We start from the raw sequence: 15,566 nt of genomic DNA, 5'->3' as shown, positions 1-15,566 counted from the left end.
AGGCGGTTGTTTTGTGGGTAGAAGCTGAAGATTTCTGCTTTGTGCTTTGATTACATGAATTTGATTCATGTAATCAAATATTTGTCTTCAAATAAAGCATTGATATAAACTCTGAAAAATATCAGACGAAGTGCCTCAAGTAATTAGATTTATTTCTGGCAAATCTTCAAGCACTCTGTAGCTGTGCCGATATTAATTTGCAGAAGGCTGCCCACTCCAGTGCCTGTCATGAGTGGGAGTATTCAGAAAATTAAAGCAAAGCTTGCACAGTTTCAACAATGGATTTTATGTAACTGCTCTCAAGGACAAAATAGTTTCACCTAGAACGGTCCACAAAGAAAGCATACATGAGACTTTTTATTGTACTGAAAGGAAACTACTTCTTGTTCCATTAATCTGCCCTAGCTTACTTGTTTAGCTTTGTTCTGTGAGATACTTTCTATTTAAACTGGAGGGCCTCTCTTGTATAAGGCAGGGTGTAGCATGCAGAGCGTGAAATGTTCAAGGCATCAGGAAATGTATTCGTGATGAGGAGGTCAGTGGTTCTGAACCTGCGGCTGGCTGAGGGACCTTGGCGACGGAGCGAATAAAGACCCAACAAAACTTCTCTGGAGGAGACTCTGAGTCATATGAGAGCAATGTCAGCTCCTCATTTTCACTTAAACCATATCCATGCTCTCTTTGTGCAGCCATCACTACATTCTAGTTTTTTTTCCCTTTTTTCCCTGAAGTACCTGGTAAACAAGGTTCTAAAAAGCAACACTTTATAATGGAACAGCCCGGAAAAGCTCTTGGCAGGAATGAGAACAGAAAGCGAGACAAAACGAATGTGTAGAATAGACTTTAGAGCTGGAAGGAGAGAAGACTCATAAAAATAAACATAAAAATTCTGGGTTATATTTGAACATTTGTCTAATTCATCCTTCTGAGTACAGTTTGGTACATGATCATACTATGTGTGAAAGTAAAGAATGAGATTTTCTTTCATGGCCACAGCTGCAGGTACAGATATGCCTGAGCGGCATGCTGTCTTGTGTTTGCCATTTTGAAGAGTGGCTAAAAAACAAAGTATAAATAAATGAAAATATTTTTAGAGCTTTATGACAAAATAAAAAAAAGTAAAATTAGTTTTATTAGTATTGTTGAGTGTTAATAGTTAATCTAATTGTAATTTTAAAAATAATCCTAATGTTGGATTTTTTTTCTGTAACAGAAAGTAGCCCTTGCTTACTGCTAGGTACGGCAGAGAACCTATAATGCTCTGGGCCAAAGGTCCTATGCTCCTTTTTAGAGAGCATGACATCATGACATTTATAAAATATCAGGATGTTTTTAATAAAAATCCACTAGAAAATTGAAATTGGGTATTTGAGCAGTATGATGATCCAAAACAGTCTGACCAAACCTACACAGCTGCACTTACCAGGCAGACAGCTCAACCTTCCTCCAGTCCCCAGACTGCTGTAACCTTTAAGGTGTTACAGGAAAAGAACAAATGCTGTCTGATGTGTAATAACAGCTTATAAAGCATTAACAGCAGTGGTAACAACCTTAGAGGAAGCAATAATTACGATTTAATGTAGGACATATTTCCATAATAAATAAAAATACTCAAACTATAATTTGTATTTTTCAGCAATTTTCAGTGATACTTTTTTTTTAACACGATTCGGACATCCTTTGCATGGGTTTGAAAAGGTGAGGACTGCCTTTTCTTTTTTTCCATTCTTTGAACCCGATTGCTAAAAAAAATCACCAAGAAGAACAAAAGCGCCGTGGATGACGCCACTTCGCCTCACAGGCAGCCAAGGGTGCCTAAATTGGCTCCACTTACTCCCACATCTGTGTGTCATTTTAATGACCTCATCTTTTCAGTAGATTTCATACCCTCGATATTTCTTCATTCCATCTAAAGCCAAGGTCTTAAAGCAGACTGAATGAAGTTTTATGGCTTTTTACAGTAAGTCTCTTTATGAGCAGAAACCTTTCATAGACCAAGGCCTTCTATTTCATTTTAAAGAGAATTAAACATGAATTTTGAAAAGACAACCGTCTGACACTGATAACATCAAAGCCATTTTTAATCAAGTTTTTGATTTATATGATTTCCAATGTGCGCTGTGGGTTATCAGTAGTAACAGTTGGCCACCATAGAATCAATACTGCTTCCCTCTGGCTGTTTGCACTGCCACATATCGGTGGTTAAATCCCTTCTGATTTTTTTTATCATGTATGAAAATATCTGCCAGAAGGACCACTGAACAGCATAGACAGAATGGAATCATAACAAGCTTTCAAATAGACATTTCAGTTTGAAAGTTTCTGCAGAAAAGTTGCTAAATAAACCCTGAAAGTAAATTGCCTTTCTGGATACCTGGAGATTTCACGCTCCTTACTCTGATTTCAGCCTGGATCACCCCCCCTGGGGAAATAAGTGGTGTGTCAGCAGCTATCTACTCGCTTCAGCGGCTAGTTGTCAACTTTGTCTCTATGAGACTGGTCAGGCTGTGCATCAGAGCTTCAGAGCAGAAAACAGCTGTCTGCTTTAGCATGAAAAGTACGATATGAGCGAAAACAGAAACCAGATGTTTCCATGGACACAAAACTATTTCTACCTAAATATGAAAACAGTTTTTAAGATGTAGGACATTTTCAAACCAACTTGGCTTTGAGCAGAAATAAATATTTGCTCCCTTCACCTAATTGCCAGTTGTACTGATTTTAGATTGTTCAGAGCTAATAAGAGCTGGACTTGCTGTTGTGTCTTAGTGCATCACAACGAATGCTTGAACTGAAGGTCAGAACTAATGGATGGCGAGATTTTCCTGCAGCGTTTTATAGTAGAGAGCAGAATTTATAATCTATTCATCTCTGAAAGTAGTTCAGGTGATGAAGAACCAAAGCAGCCAGAGACCATCATAGATGGTGGGCAAAGACTCTCACTGTTTGACTCCCAAATCCTTAAAAATGATTCTATTACCTCTTCCAGACTGATGCCTTGATTTTATTTATCTTCTTCTTTTGAATTTCTTTAGATCAGGGTATGATGCATTGCTTTTTGAGATTATTTAGTCTACGTCATGTTGTCAAACAGGTTGTTTAAGGAATTTCATGATTCTACAAGTCAGCTGTAATCAGGAGTGGGTGTGGGTGAAACTTTCCAACATACACACAGCTTTATTATTGTAAACACAGAATCATGACTAAACACAAAAACGGAAAAAAATCTTTAAGGGGAAAAAATGTTTTCACAGAACTGTAAATAAAAATATGCAGGCATCAAACTGGGAAATTTGATCTAAATCTATTGGTACTCTTACTATATATATATATACAGCTCTGGAATCAATAAAGAGACGACTGCACTGAACAACATTGAGAGCCTGGTGGTTATTCCACCAAATATTGATTTCTGAACTCCTCCTGAGTTAAAACATTAGTATTGTTTTAAAATGAATATGAACGTGTCTTTGCGTTATTTGATGTCTGAAAGCACTGCATCATTTTAATTATTTTTGACTATTTCTCATTTTTTGCAAATAAATAAAACATTTTTGCTTGGAATTTTTGCTTGACATGTTGTCAGTAGTTCATAGAATAAAAGAGCAATGTTCATTTTACTGAATCATATACCCATGAAAAGTGAAATCAGAGAAACTGATCACTTCAAGTGGTCTCTTACTTTTTTTTTCCAGAGCTGTGTATTAAAGACATATTTGTTTTTTATGAATTCTTCCAGACGCTGAAGGCGTGCAGACCTTTGACTAATATTTGCCCTTTAAACGGACAAATGTCAAGCCATGTACGCAGCACAGTGAGTGTCATACAATGACTGACTTCATTTTTCTTGCAGCAGTCAAACACAAATGTGTCAGCAAAACAAAATTAATGTTTTTTTTATTATTTATTATTGAGTGTGTGCTTCGTGTGGAGGGTTTCACACCAATAACTGGGGTAAAAAGCTAAACAGGCTTCTCCTGAGGTGGGTTATCATCTGTGTGTTCCCTCAAGGAATGTTTTGCATCCTGGGATTAAGAAGATACTAAGACAGCTGTCAGTGTCAAACAGCCCCGATAACCTGAGTTTGCTTGTGAAACAGTTTGACATTTTCTCAATAACTCAGCAAAATCTCTCCTCTTGGGACTGTTGTTTCCTCCAGGCAACTAATTAATTACCTCCATGTTTTGGATGTGGTATTTTTTACATGTATGTGTAACTTGACAAATTCTAAATGGCTTAGGTCCCATTGTGTCTAACGGCTTCTGTTAATGATTCCTGTCCATCTGCTCCTCAGTTGGTTTCATTTACTCAGTTTTAAAGTCCGTTTATCATCATTTACTGTAGAAATGCACGGAAATATAAGCTGCTAAGTCAATGAAATCCACAGTCTTTTTATTGCTGTATATTAGAAAATCAGAACAACATGACTTAGCTGACTTATAGGCATGAAGCTTACTCTGTGTATGTAAGATCACAAAATGCTCCTGTGCCATTTTATAAGGAGTCGGTAAATCTCTGGGCTTTAACAGATGCCACGCATTCTTCGTTTGCTAGAATCCATAAGGAATCTGGGCCACAGTTCCTGCAGCCTGACCCAGTTTTATGTTGACTAGTAAAATTTAAATGTTCTGTACAGCGCCTTGCAAAGGTATTTGCACCAGTTGAAGTTTTTTATATGTTTGTAATGCTACCTTGCAGGATTTTATTGAAATTTCACGACAAACCAACTCAAAGCAGTCTGTAAGTGTGAGATGAGAAGAAAGGGGAGCGTGGTTTTTAACATTTTATTTACAAATAAAAAACTGAATGAGGCATGAATTGTATTCAGCCTGCCTGAGTTAATAGTTTATATAACCATCATATTTACAGATGGAAGTCTTTTTGAGTATGTCTCCACCAGTTTTACACATCTAGAGACTGAACTCTGCCCATTCTTTGCAAAACAGTTTGAATTCAGTTTTACTGCATGGGGAGCGATGTGCAGTTAGTTTTCTGCTACACAAAGAATTTTGCATCAAGGCCAAAAATTGCAGTTTTGGTCTCATCTGACCAGAACACTTTCTTTCTCTCTAATGGAAACCTGTAAATGGGACTTCTGATTGCTTTCTTTCGGTTGTGGCTTTCTTTTTGCTACCATTATTTAAAGGCCAGATTTGACCAATCATTATCCTGCCCAAAATTTCTCTTATTTGAAATGTGGATTTGTGCCTCTCCTCCAGAATTACCAGGGGGCTCCTGGCTGATTCTCTGACTGTTTCCAGATGAACCATTTCTTTTTCACATCAACTCTGCTCTGTGAGACTTTCAATAATTGACACATTATTTTATAACCTAACCCTTCTCTGAACTTCTCCACTACTTTCTTCCTAGCCTTTCTGTTGTTGTCTTCAAGATGTTTGTTCACTAATGTTCTCCAACAATTGTTGGTCTACTATAAAATCTAAATAAAACACATTGACTTTCTTTGTTGTAATGTGACAAAACTTTAAGTAGTCTTAAAGTTTGCAAGGAAACATAACAGAGAAAGTAGTGTGAATACTTTCCAAATGCCCTCTTCAGCCAGTTATCTTCCTACATTTCCTGAAGTTTATTAAACCTTTCAATATAGGAAACCGGCACATGACACTCTTACCCCATTGATATGTGCTTCACATATCCTTAAAGTGAAAAATTTATACCCCAGACAGATGAATTTTATCTCAGCCAAACTAACAAGGACCCTCCAGAGAAAATTTCTCATTCATTACTCACTATCTGTTAAAACATGTGTCTGGCAATGGAACAAATGAGATCTTGCGGCTTGCTCTATAAACATTTCAGTTGAATAGGTGGAAAGCTGTGCAGCTACATAATGGGGTTGTGAAAAATGTGTTTTTTGTTCTGATTCATTTGCCAACACAGTTACTCTTATTAAAACTCTTCTTTGTTATTAGATTTGTGTGCAGTTATTGAGTCGGCGAAAATGAATGCAGCAGTCGATGTGAATCTCAGTGGCTCTCCTTATTCCATTGATTCAGGGCTCCCCAAAGATATACATTTATGTTTTTTTATAGCTGCTGCTTTTACTCACATTCATTTAAAGCATTCTCCACATTTATTGGCACTTCTGATAATACACCATTCAAATTAATTCATATTTTATTACTATAGGATAATTTTACCCTGAAAAAAAAATGTTTCACAAGGTTGGAGGATGCAGAGAAAAGGATCTTTGACCATTTTGGACAATATCTCGAGATCCTGCAGAATCCTTGTCCCCTTCTTATGCACTCTGTTCTCTAGTGTCCTTGTGCTTCAAAGATTTTATGAGGCCATGGACACAAACAATGTTCCGAGGAACTTTGAAGCAGAACTTAATGTTGCACTTTATGAGCTTTTCTATGCTCATATCCTTTGTTTAACAGCAGAAACACCTCAGATGTTTGTTGCTGAAAAGCTCAATCTGAATCTTTGCCTGATCAAAGCTCACATTGCCCAGTAGAGTTAGCTAAACTTCTTGTGATCATGTTTGTGATGGCAGGACAGAGAAGGCATTTTTCGGACAAAGCATAACTGTCCATACATAGATTTGGTGACCCAAACCTCAACATGGTTTTGATTTATTTGAATGGTGTATTCTCTTGATTTTTTTTCTCCTTTTGAAGAGTTGGCAAAAGAAATGGGTCTATATGCACTTTTACATATCTGAAGGAACAAGGTATGGAGTAATACTCAACATTATTTAGACACTGATCATTACAGATTAACTGAATTATGAACATAATTGCATTTACTTAACAAGAATTGGATGACATTCATTTTATGTTTTTATCAAAGGATTCTCTTCATTCAGTCAATAGACAAAGATTGGATTTTTAAATTTTACGTTAGAAAAATTAGCAATATTTTTGCCTCCATTTTTCTACATACTCAGACTGTTTCACGGTAGATTGTCTTGTTTTTATTTCTGTGTCCCTCAGACTTGATCCACTGCACCAATGAGCTGAACGTTAGCATCCCCCATCTGGCCGACACGCTGCTGGAGCGCACGACGAGCAACAGCTGGATTGTGGTTTTCAAAGCGCTCATCGCCACACACCACCTCATGATGTACGGCAGCGAGGTAAGCTAAACACATCGATCGAGAGAGCTCAGAACAGCAGATTGTCTTCTTCTATTCTTTTGAAAGGATAAGTTATAGAACAGGGTTCCCCCCTGTGCATAATAAGCCTGGCGGGCCACCAGGCTTTACTTGGCCCCCACCAGACTAACCGTTGTTTGTTCATTTTAAATAGGGTTTAAAATGAACCCTATTTCACAAGCTATTTCCAAATTATGATACGCCTCTCAATTTTTGTAACTTCTAAAATTATTTTAGCATAAAAACGTTGTGGGGCTTAACATGTTTTCTGTAGAAGTCATATTTTCTTTCAAATTCAGTCTCTCTCAAAAGTGTAAGCAAGTGTGCAAGGCTTTTATAATGCATAGCATTAGACTTTGATAAATAGCTTCCAAACTTTATACCCCCTTAACTTTATGCATATCCTGTTCAATTCCACTACAATGCAAACAAAAATGTCAGAAGACAAAAAGAAAACAAGATGCAATAACCTGTTTGCATAAGTTGTGATTTTGTTGACGTAATTACGGCAGTTAGTAATGAACACATTCTTTTCATCAAGAAACATTGCATTCATTTATTGTGTGTGTTAGCTGAGGCTCTTGGATGAGATCGTATCTTATTGACTTTCCTTCAAAAAGCCTGACTTGCTGCTCTGCAGGTAGCTGCAGCATCTCTCCAGCTCTCTCGCCGTCTCTCAGAGGGACGTCTTCCTCGTGTCCAACGCGGACCGATGAAGCGTCCCGCTGACATTTCGGTGGCCGGTGTGATAAGTCGCCTCGCTTTGCTGCTCGTTCTACACGATGAACAAGAGGAAAACATCAAACACATTGAATGATGAGCAGCTGAGATCAGATGAGACAGAAAGCATGCGGCAGGGTGGTGACTCTCTAAAAGCATGCAAACAGCAAAGCTTTCAGTGACCTGACGGTTTGGACATTTTAAGGGCTGCTTAAGCTGTCTGAGTGTGGCTTCTTTGACTGGTTTTGCAGAAACAGAAATCACTGAAGATTACAGACTAAAAATCAGACAGCTATCCTTCTTTCTTACAGTGAAATTGCTTTGTATAAAAGAGATGGGATTTAGGAAAGTAAGATTAATTGTATTACTCCGAGGAGTGGAGGATGAATGGTGTGAGTGGCTAAGACTGCTGGTAAGTTAAAGGATCATCTGTAAGAATGAAAGAATGTTAAATGAACCAGTTTTGATAGTAAAATATTGCTGTTTGCCACAAAACCTCGGATGAAAAGAAAGCAGGAAAATCATGTCTTCAACCCATATTGAAAAACTCAAATAAAATAAACCAAAATCTATTTTTGGAGCTAATAAACATTTCTTGCCCATTGAATTTAATTTTAATATTAAAAACACACTATCAAAGTTGCTTGAACAGACATTAATAAGTTAATGAATTCATTTCAATTACTTTGGACAGTTTTAAGCAGTGCTCATGTTATGAGGTTTTGTTTCTGGACCCGTTTTTAAAAATGGCAAAAAGAAAAATTGTTACTCCTGGTCAAATTTGTGTGAAACTTCAAAGAATAAATTCCTCTTTTATCGCAAGCAGCAGTGAAAATTTTGGTGAAAATGTGACCTTCAGATTGAGAACATTTTTTTTAAATTCTAAAAAATTACAGACACTACTCCTCTTTTGTACATGCACAGACATGGCCATCATAATCTGTAACTTACCTGCTGTAAAATCCTTTTTTTTTTGTCAGAAATTAAAACCAAACTTACTGACAAAGAAGATCTTAGGCATAGAAAACAAATGAAAAAAACTCACAGCTCTGAGCAAATAGTGCATTAGCTGATTCAACATTTTAAATCTCTACACCTTTGTGTGACGTGTAATTAGTTGCTATTATCTTAACTATGCAGTTCTTGTGTTGTAACACAGCAGCTGGCCTGATTACTGCAGGCTTGTTGTTTAATTTTGCAATCCCACAGGGTGTTTATTTTTTCAAACAGAAGATGTTAATTTTTTCAAACTCCTGGGTCACCCTGTAGATTTCACCAAACATAAATGCAGAGTTAAAACAACAACACAACAACATACTCCACTGATACACATACAAAACAAATATAATAATACTAGATTATCTTTTCCTTTCCAGCTTTACCAGAGTTCATAGAGTCGTTATTTTTAAACCTCTAATTTCCTGTTTTTTAAACTAAACCCACACTGGATGATTTGCATGCCTTTTATGAATTATTGAAATGTTGCTGAGATAAAAAGAGGTTGCAAAGATAACCAGTGGAGGCAGTAAGACTTCATTGTCTCCATAATTTAAGATATTAGCATATTAGTCATGTGACACAGCAAGCCTGGGTAAGCGCATGTTAATACAGGGTAAATGGGCTTTTATCCAGGGTAAAAAGGCTTAGGAGGGTCATTTTTCCTGTGACACAGAATTACCTTTTGTGTGTACCAATGGGCGTCAACTGATCTTCTTTAAGAGTCAAAATCAAGTAACGTGCAGCTCGCTGGTCAGAGAGCAACCTGCCATTTTCTAGACACGGGAGATTTTTTAATAATAAGTTTTACATATTAAAAAAAAGGAAAAAATACAAATTCAAAAAAGATGCCACTTCCACAGTGAACACAATTTTTAACAAATTTGATGCTGTGTTTTATGAAAACTTCTTTTGGCTTCAAATAAGGCAAGCTTGTTTAATAGTTGATAAGACACACCAGAATATGAATATCCAACCAGAGCATCATGTGCAGTTGGGAAAGAAATCTGGATACCTCATAAATGTTTACCTTATTAATAAGATGTTTTATTAATAAGATGTTTGAGATGTTTGCAGAGTCTGCTTCAACTCCCAAAAGCATCTCAGGGTTTTCATTTATTTGTTTTTAACCAGTTCTTGGTGGTTTTACTGGAAAGTTTTGGTCATTGCTCTGTTCCAGGGTCCAGTTCCAGTTTAGCTTAAACATTTTTCAAAGATCTCCGCTGAATTCATGATGACTTTCATGATAGCGAGCCGACCGGGCCTTTCTGCAGACAGACATCCTAAAACATGACTCTTCTACCTGTGGGGTTCTTTTATTCCTCCAGTAATTTATTAGTTTTATTTATCTGTCCAAAGAATATAACTCCTGATCTCCTGGTCTTTATCTCTCTCTGAGTTGATTGGTCTGGAAACATGAGCTTTATGTAACCGTACAGTGCCTGCTGTAGGCTTCCTGGATACATTTTGGGGTTTTGGTAACTTCTTGCAGCCTCTTGCAGCCTGTTTCATGGTAAACTTTCTCGTTTGGCCAGAACTGGGCATATTGGCAGTTCATGGCCAATTCTGGGGCTTGCAGATGTCAAATATTCTCTTCATGTGTGACATTTTAATTGTGAGAATGCCCTGATTTATTCCTCACCAGAGTTTTTTATTTATTTATTTTTTAAAATATTACTAAAGTTTTTTGGGGGGTTTTCTTTTACTTTTTTTAAATTGATTGCACAGAGATGCTTCTTTCATGACAACCACGTCTGCTCATGCGTCTCGGTGGACATACCTCTGTACTGCCAGGCAGCAGGACGACATAAATCACTAACTTTGTCCTCTTTGTTTTGTCTGTTTTTCCTCCATCAGAGATTGATGCAGTACCTTGCCTCCAGAAATACGCTCTTCAACCTCAACAACTTTCTAGATAAGGCTGCACTACAAGGTGATTTAATGCCATTTGACTGTTTGTAGACTCAGCAGTGCTGTATGTCTGACAAAACAGCTTTCTGTCGGACTCTCTCTGGCTCTGTTTCACCGTCAATACGCCAGGATTCAGAGACGATTTCAAAAGATTTGGGGCTGAAAAAGGAGCTCTTTGTTTGATACAGGAAGGTGCTGAATTTTGCTGAAAGCTGAAACAATGCTCAATGTGTGATTAGATAGTCAGAAGCTAAAAAAGAAAGTGAATAAGTCTAAAGCAGTAAAAAGCAAGAGCTGGTTTTACATGTGAAGTAGAAGCTGATGTAAAAATGAAAATAAGAAGGTATTATGGGACGTCAATAAGATGTAATCGGTCTCTAACGCTTTTCTCTCCAGGATACAACATGTCAACCTTCATCAGACGCTACAGCCGATATCTGAATGAAAAATCCATGTCTTATAGACTAGCCGCAGTGGACTTCACCAAGATGAAAAGAGGGTACGCCTCCTGCACAAACAAACTGATGGCGCACGCAGCACATGTAGGCGTTCCTCTTTTGTTCACCATTTCTGTGTGTGTTTCAGGGCTGAGGGTGTGATGCGCACCATGAACACAGAGAAGCTGATCAAGACTTTGCCCATCATACAGAACCAGCTGGACGCACTTCTAGATTTTCAGGTCTGTGAACAGTGGCTTGTGAAAATATCCCCGGCCCTTTGTCTTTTTCACATCTTGTCACAGTAAAATCATAAGCCTGAAATGTTATTTGCATTTGTATTCAACCTCTTTGAGTGTGAATACTTTAATTTTCCTTCCTCCTGTTCTACAGCCAAACTCCAACGAACTGACCAATGGCGTGATCAACACAGCTTTCATGCTGCTGTTCAAGGACTCCATACGGTTGTTTGCTGCTTACAATGAGGGAGTCATCAACATGTTGGGTAAGTCAACAACACATTGAAACACACAATTCATTTAGTTTGACTAGATTCTTCTTAGCCAGTTGCTTTATTTGCAACTTTCATCTAAAATTCAATTAAAACTCTATTAAGATTAAAAGATTAAAACAACATTGTGCTTGTAAACAATTCCCATTTCCTTTCCACTTTTCCCCCCCAAAATAGCTATTACTTATTTGTGACATTAAAAGTAGTTGTGTTTAAAACTGATACCAACCTTGTAATTTACACCCCCATCTTAGCTTATTTCTTTGATAAGAATTTTTTTTCTATTTTCTAAATAACATTATTTTAAAGAAGGAGACTGTGGCTTTTTCCTCTCATATTAAACCAAAGTTAACCAACAAATGAATCCTAAAACAACACCTTGTAAGTTCTCTGTTATGTTTCCTTGCAAAGAAAAATCTGAAAAGTGTGTCCTATATTTGCATTCAGCTCGTTTAACTTTGACAGCACAAATCAAGGACCTTCAAATCCCTACCATGATAATAATGATTATCCTTGTTGTTTTAGATGAGCAAGAATTTCGATCTCCAGAAGTTTAAAAAAAAGAGGGTTTTGTAGCAGCAGGTGGTTCTACAATGTATTGACTCAGACCACAACACATCTTTTCAGATCTTCATTTGTGCAAAAAGTTAAAAACCATGAGCCATTTTCAATCCACTTCACAATTATTGTTGTTGCGCAACACCCCCCCCTCCTTTCTGTCTCTACTCTCTCACTCTCGTACTTCCTCTTCTGAGAGGGGAGATGTGCTACCAGCTCTCCGTCTAACGGGTCCGTTGAGTTTCCTAAATCTGCTGGGATTTACCCTGTCCAGAACTGAAGTAAACTCTGTTTAAGCTGGTTTCGAGAAACGATTCGCCTGGTTATCTGACGGCCTACATCCAGGTGTCCCACCCTTCTTCCCCCTGTGAATTAGCCAGACTGAGCAGCCTACAGCCAACTAGTTTCACAGAGCACACCTGTTAACGGTCGCTCGTTCTCTATTTTACAACTTGCATTTGTTATTGAACCAGGTAGGTTTTAGTAACTCGGGCGAGTCCCAAGGATGATGTTTTAAATATGGGCTACCAGCAACCTAAAAACATTTTCCACCTCTTCCTCTCCAGAATCAAACATCACAGCTATTTTACAACCATCAAAGAACTTTAAGGTGACTCATTAACTGAATGTCCACAACATCTTTTAGATTTTCTTTATGCTAAATATTTTATTAGTAAGGCATTTTTGCAAGGGTCAGTACAGCTTAATTCAGTAGCAGAAATAATCAAATAAGTAAAATCAATCATCTAGTCTATCTTTCCCTACTGCTGACACTGAGAACTAAAAAAGGGAACCTTTGAGAGAGACGGACGGAGTTTGGTGTTTCGAACCCCAGACCTGGCTTGATGATGAAGAAGGTGTCGCAGCAGGAGGAAGAAGTTGATCAGCGAAGGCAGGGATCTCTGTAGGTCTGATGAGCTTCTTCTCCGCATGGATGCTGAGGTCACACAGGACTTGGTGCTGGCAGGAAAAAAAAGGCACCAGTTCTTCTTCCTTGTCTTTGTCTTCATCTTTGTCTTTGGGGTCTGAACCCAGCCGATGAGAGAAGTGCGATTCGAAGCCACAGATTGTGGGCCTGACGGGTTGGTCTCCATGTGCAGGACAGTCTTCGGCTCCGTGGCCCCGGCTCTTCTTCAGCTGCAGAGTTCTTTGTCCATCTCGATCTTGGCTCGAAGCTGCCCGGAGGATCCAACGAACGGTTCCTCTTTTGCACCCACCTTATATAGGGTTTATCCACCTTTTGGTGCGTTTTCATTGGCTAGCACTGTTGCTGTGCTTGTTTAATTGGCTGACTGCTTAGACAGATGATCTCATATCCATCACTGTCTTACAGACATTATGTCCTGATGTCTGTGCTAATGTCTCAGGGTTGCTCAACCTCCTGTGTCCCTTGCCTGCACAACCTTTCACCTACCATCTACCTCCAACATATCAGTGATGTTTAATTGCAGTTACACCTTTTTACACCATTTCAAGTTCAATGTCAAAATCACATTTATATCACATTTATTTTCTTTAGCTTCTCTGATTTATCATTCATTTATAATTTTATAACTATAACTTATTAATTATATTTATTATAATCTTAATGTGAGTTATTACAGATGTTTTTCTGAAAAGAAACCAAGAATAATCCATGATTCTAATTATTTAATACCAAAGTTACAGTTACTTGTTTTTCTTGTAAGTGTTCTCACAAATGTAAGTGTAAGTATTATTACAAGTAAATCAATATTAATATAAGTATTTTACTTTGAATCTTATCCAATTACTAATAATGTTTAGATTTCATTCTTTAAAACTTTCATGCTTTAAACTAAGAAATAGTCTCAACTATTTTTATAAATCTGCAGGCTGGAAACTTCCTCTTTTTCCAGGAAACCTGCTTTTCCTGTTTAATGACTCTCTCTGACTGACTATGATTTCTTATGATTAGATAGAAAAAAGTAGAATTAAAGCAAAGTTTGCATGAGACAAAAACAACACACACAACCAGATTCATTTTATTGACACTTAAGTCTACTGTTGGGCCCTGATGTCACTTGAGTGATTCATTTTAAAAATAACTTTATTTATTATTACTGTTAAACTAAAATCTCCAGCATGGGGAAGTGGGATGAGCTCGGATTTTCTTGACATTATATACCCCACTGTCTGCCACATAAACCCAATAAAATATGAAGTGTTGCTTGATAAAACATGAAAAGTTCTATACTGTGTCTGTAACCAGGTGGTGATGGCTGCCTTCTTCATTTTTCTTGTGTATTTTCTTTTGTCTGTCTGACAGAGAAATACTTTGACATGAAGAAGAATCAGTGCAAAGAAGCATTGGAGATCTACAAAAACTTCCTGAACAGGATGACAAAACTGTCCGAGTTTCTCAAAGTGGCTGAGGTATCGTTTGTTTATCCTGCTCTGTGCTAACCTGGAGACGATGGGAACATCGGTTTGGAGCAAACCTCAGCAGCCCCTTTCATCTGGATTTATATAAATCCACCAAATGTGTTTTTTTTGTTTTGCTTTTTTACATATTCTCCCATGACAAAAAATAAATAAATCAAATTGTCCACAAAACACAGCATAAAACTGTTGAGATTTGCTCCAGACTTCTGTCACCCCCAAGAGTCTGATCTGCGGTCAATATTTACCCAAACGGACCGCAGTTCAGCATCTTAGGGGCTTCTCTCTTACTCAATTCTCAAATCTCTTTCTGCATCTAGATATTCTTCTGTTTCTCACAGTCTCCCTTGCCCTGAACTGGGGATTGGGTGTCACCAAGACAGACATTAATGGTTGAGTCTTAGTCTCTCAGAGGGCCACTCATGTACAGCTTTCCAACTGAGGGACCCCTTGTGTGCTGCCTGCTCACATGCCTGCACTGCATGCCCAAGCAAGCTCTTTTCTATCACTATCTCTGTCCCTTATTCCTCCTCCTAGTAAAAACAAAAAAAAGAAATATCTTTTGTATTTGATGGCTGTGATCCAGTGAGCAGCTTGTGCCAGACTTCACAGTGAATATAAATAGTTTTATCCTCTGCAGACTGCGTAGCACTTCGCCATGCGTCATCTTCAAAGGCTTCCTCACTGCTTGATTTCGTTCCCATTTGGAAGAAGGTTTGGGGTGCAGCCGCTTGATCCAAAGAAAAAAAGAGAGAAAGAAAAAAAGAATATATATAAAAAAGCAAACTAACGTTGACTTTAAGGACCCATTCATTTTATCTGTCTAACAAAATGTGTTTGTCTGTTTTGTGTGTCATCCGTGTCCCTCCCCCTTTCCTTCTGTTCAAAGTCAACATTAGTTGAGTGTCTTCCT

At 37.8% G+C, this 15,566-nt stretch overlaps 1 protein-coding gene across 3 annotated transcripts in view; it reads left to right on the top strand.

Annotated features, from left to right (window-relative positions):
- LOC114153275 (phosphatidylinositol-binding clathrin assembly protein-like) overlaps positions 1–15,566 on the top strand; it is a 33,202-nt gene that overhangs the window by 3,956 nt on the left and 13,680 nt on the right. For all 3 annotated transcript variants that reach the window (XM_028031682.1, XM_028031684.1, XM_028031683.1), the window contains exons 2-7: positions 6,960–7,102; positions 10,694–10,769; positions 11,144–11,246; positions 11,333–11,426; positions 11,578–11,689; positions 14,541–14,647. In XM_028031682.1, the coding sequence (XP_027887483.1) occupies positions 6,960–7,102; positions 10,694–10,769; positions 11,144–11,246; positions 11,333–11,426; positions 11,578–11,689; positions 14,541–14,647 (635 nt within the window). The remainder of the gene's footprint in view (positions 1–6,959; positions 7,103–10,693; positions 10,770–11,143; positions 11,247–11,332; positions 11,427–11,577; positions 11,690–14,540; positions 14,648–15,566) is intronic.

Source organism: Xiphophorus couchianus, chromosome 11 (assembly GCF_001444195.1).
Source record: "Xiphophorus couchianus chromosome 11, X_couchianus-1.0, whole genome shotgun sequence".
In the NCBI taxonomy this organism is placed as follows: domain Eukaryota; kingdom Metazoa; phylum Chordata; class Actinopteri; order Cyprinodontiformes; family Poeciliidae; genus Xiphophorus; species Xiphophorus couchianus.
The sequence above is the reverse complement of the archived record's forward strand: the minus strand, read 5'-3'. Positions and strand labels throughout refer to the sequence as shown.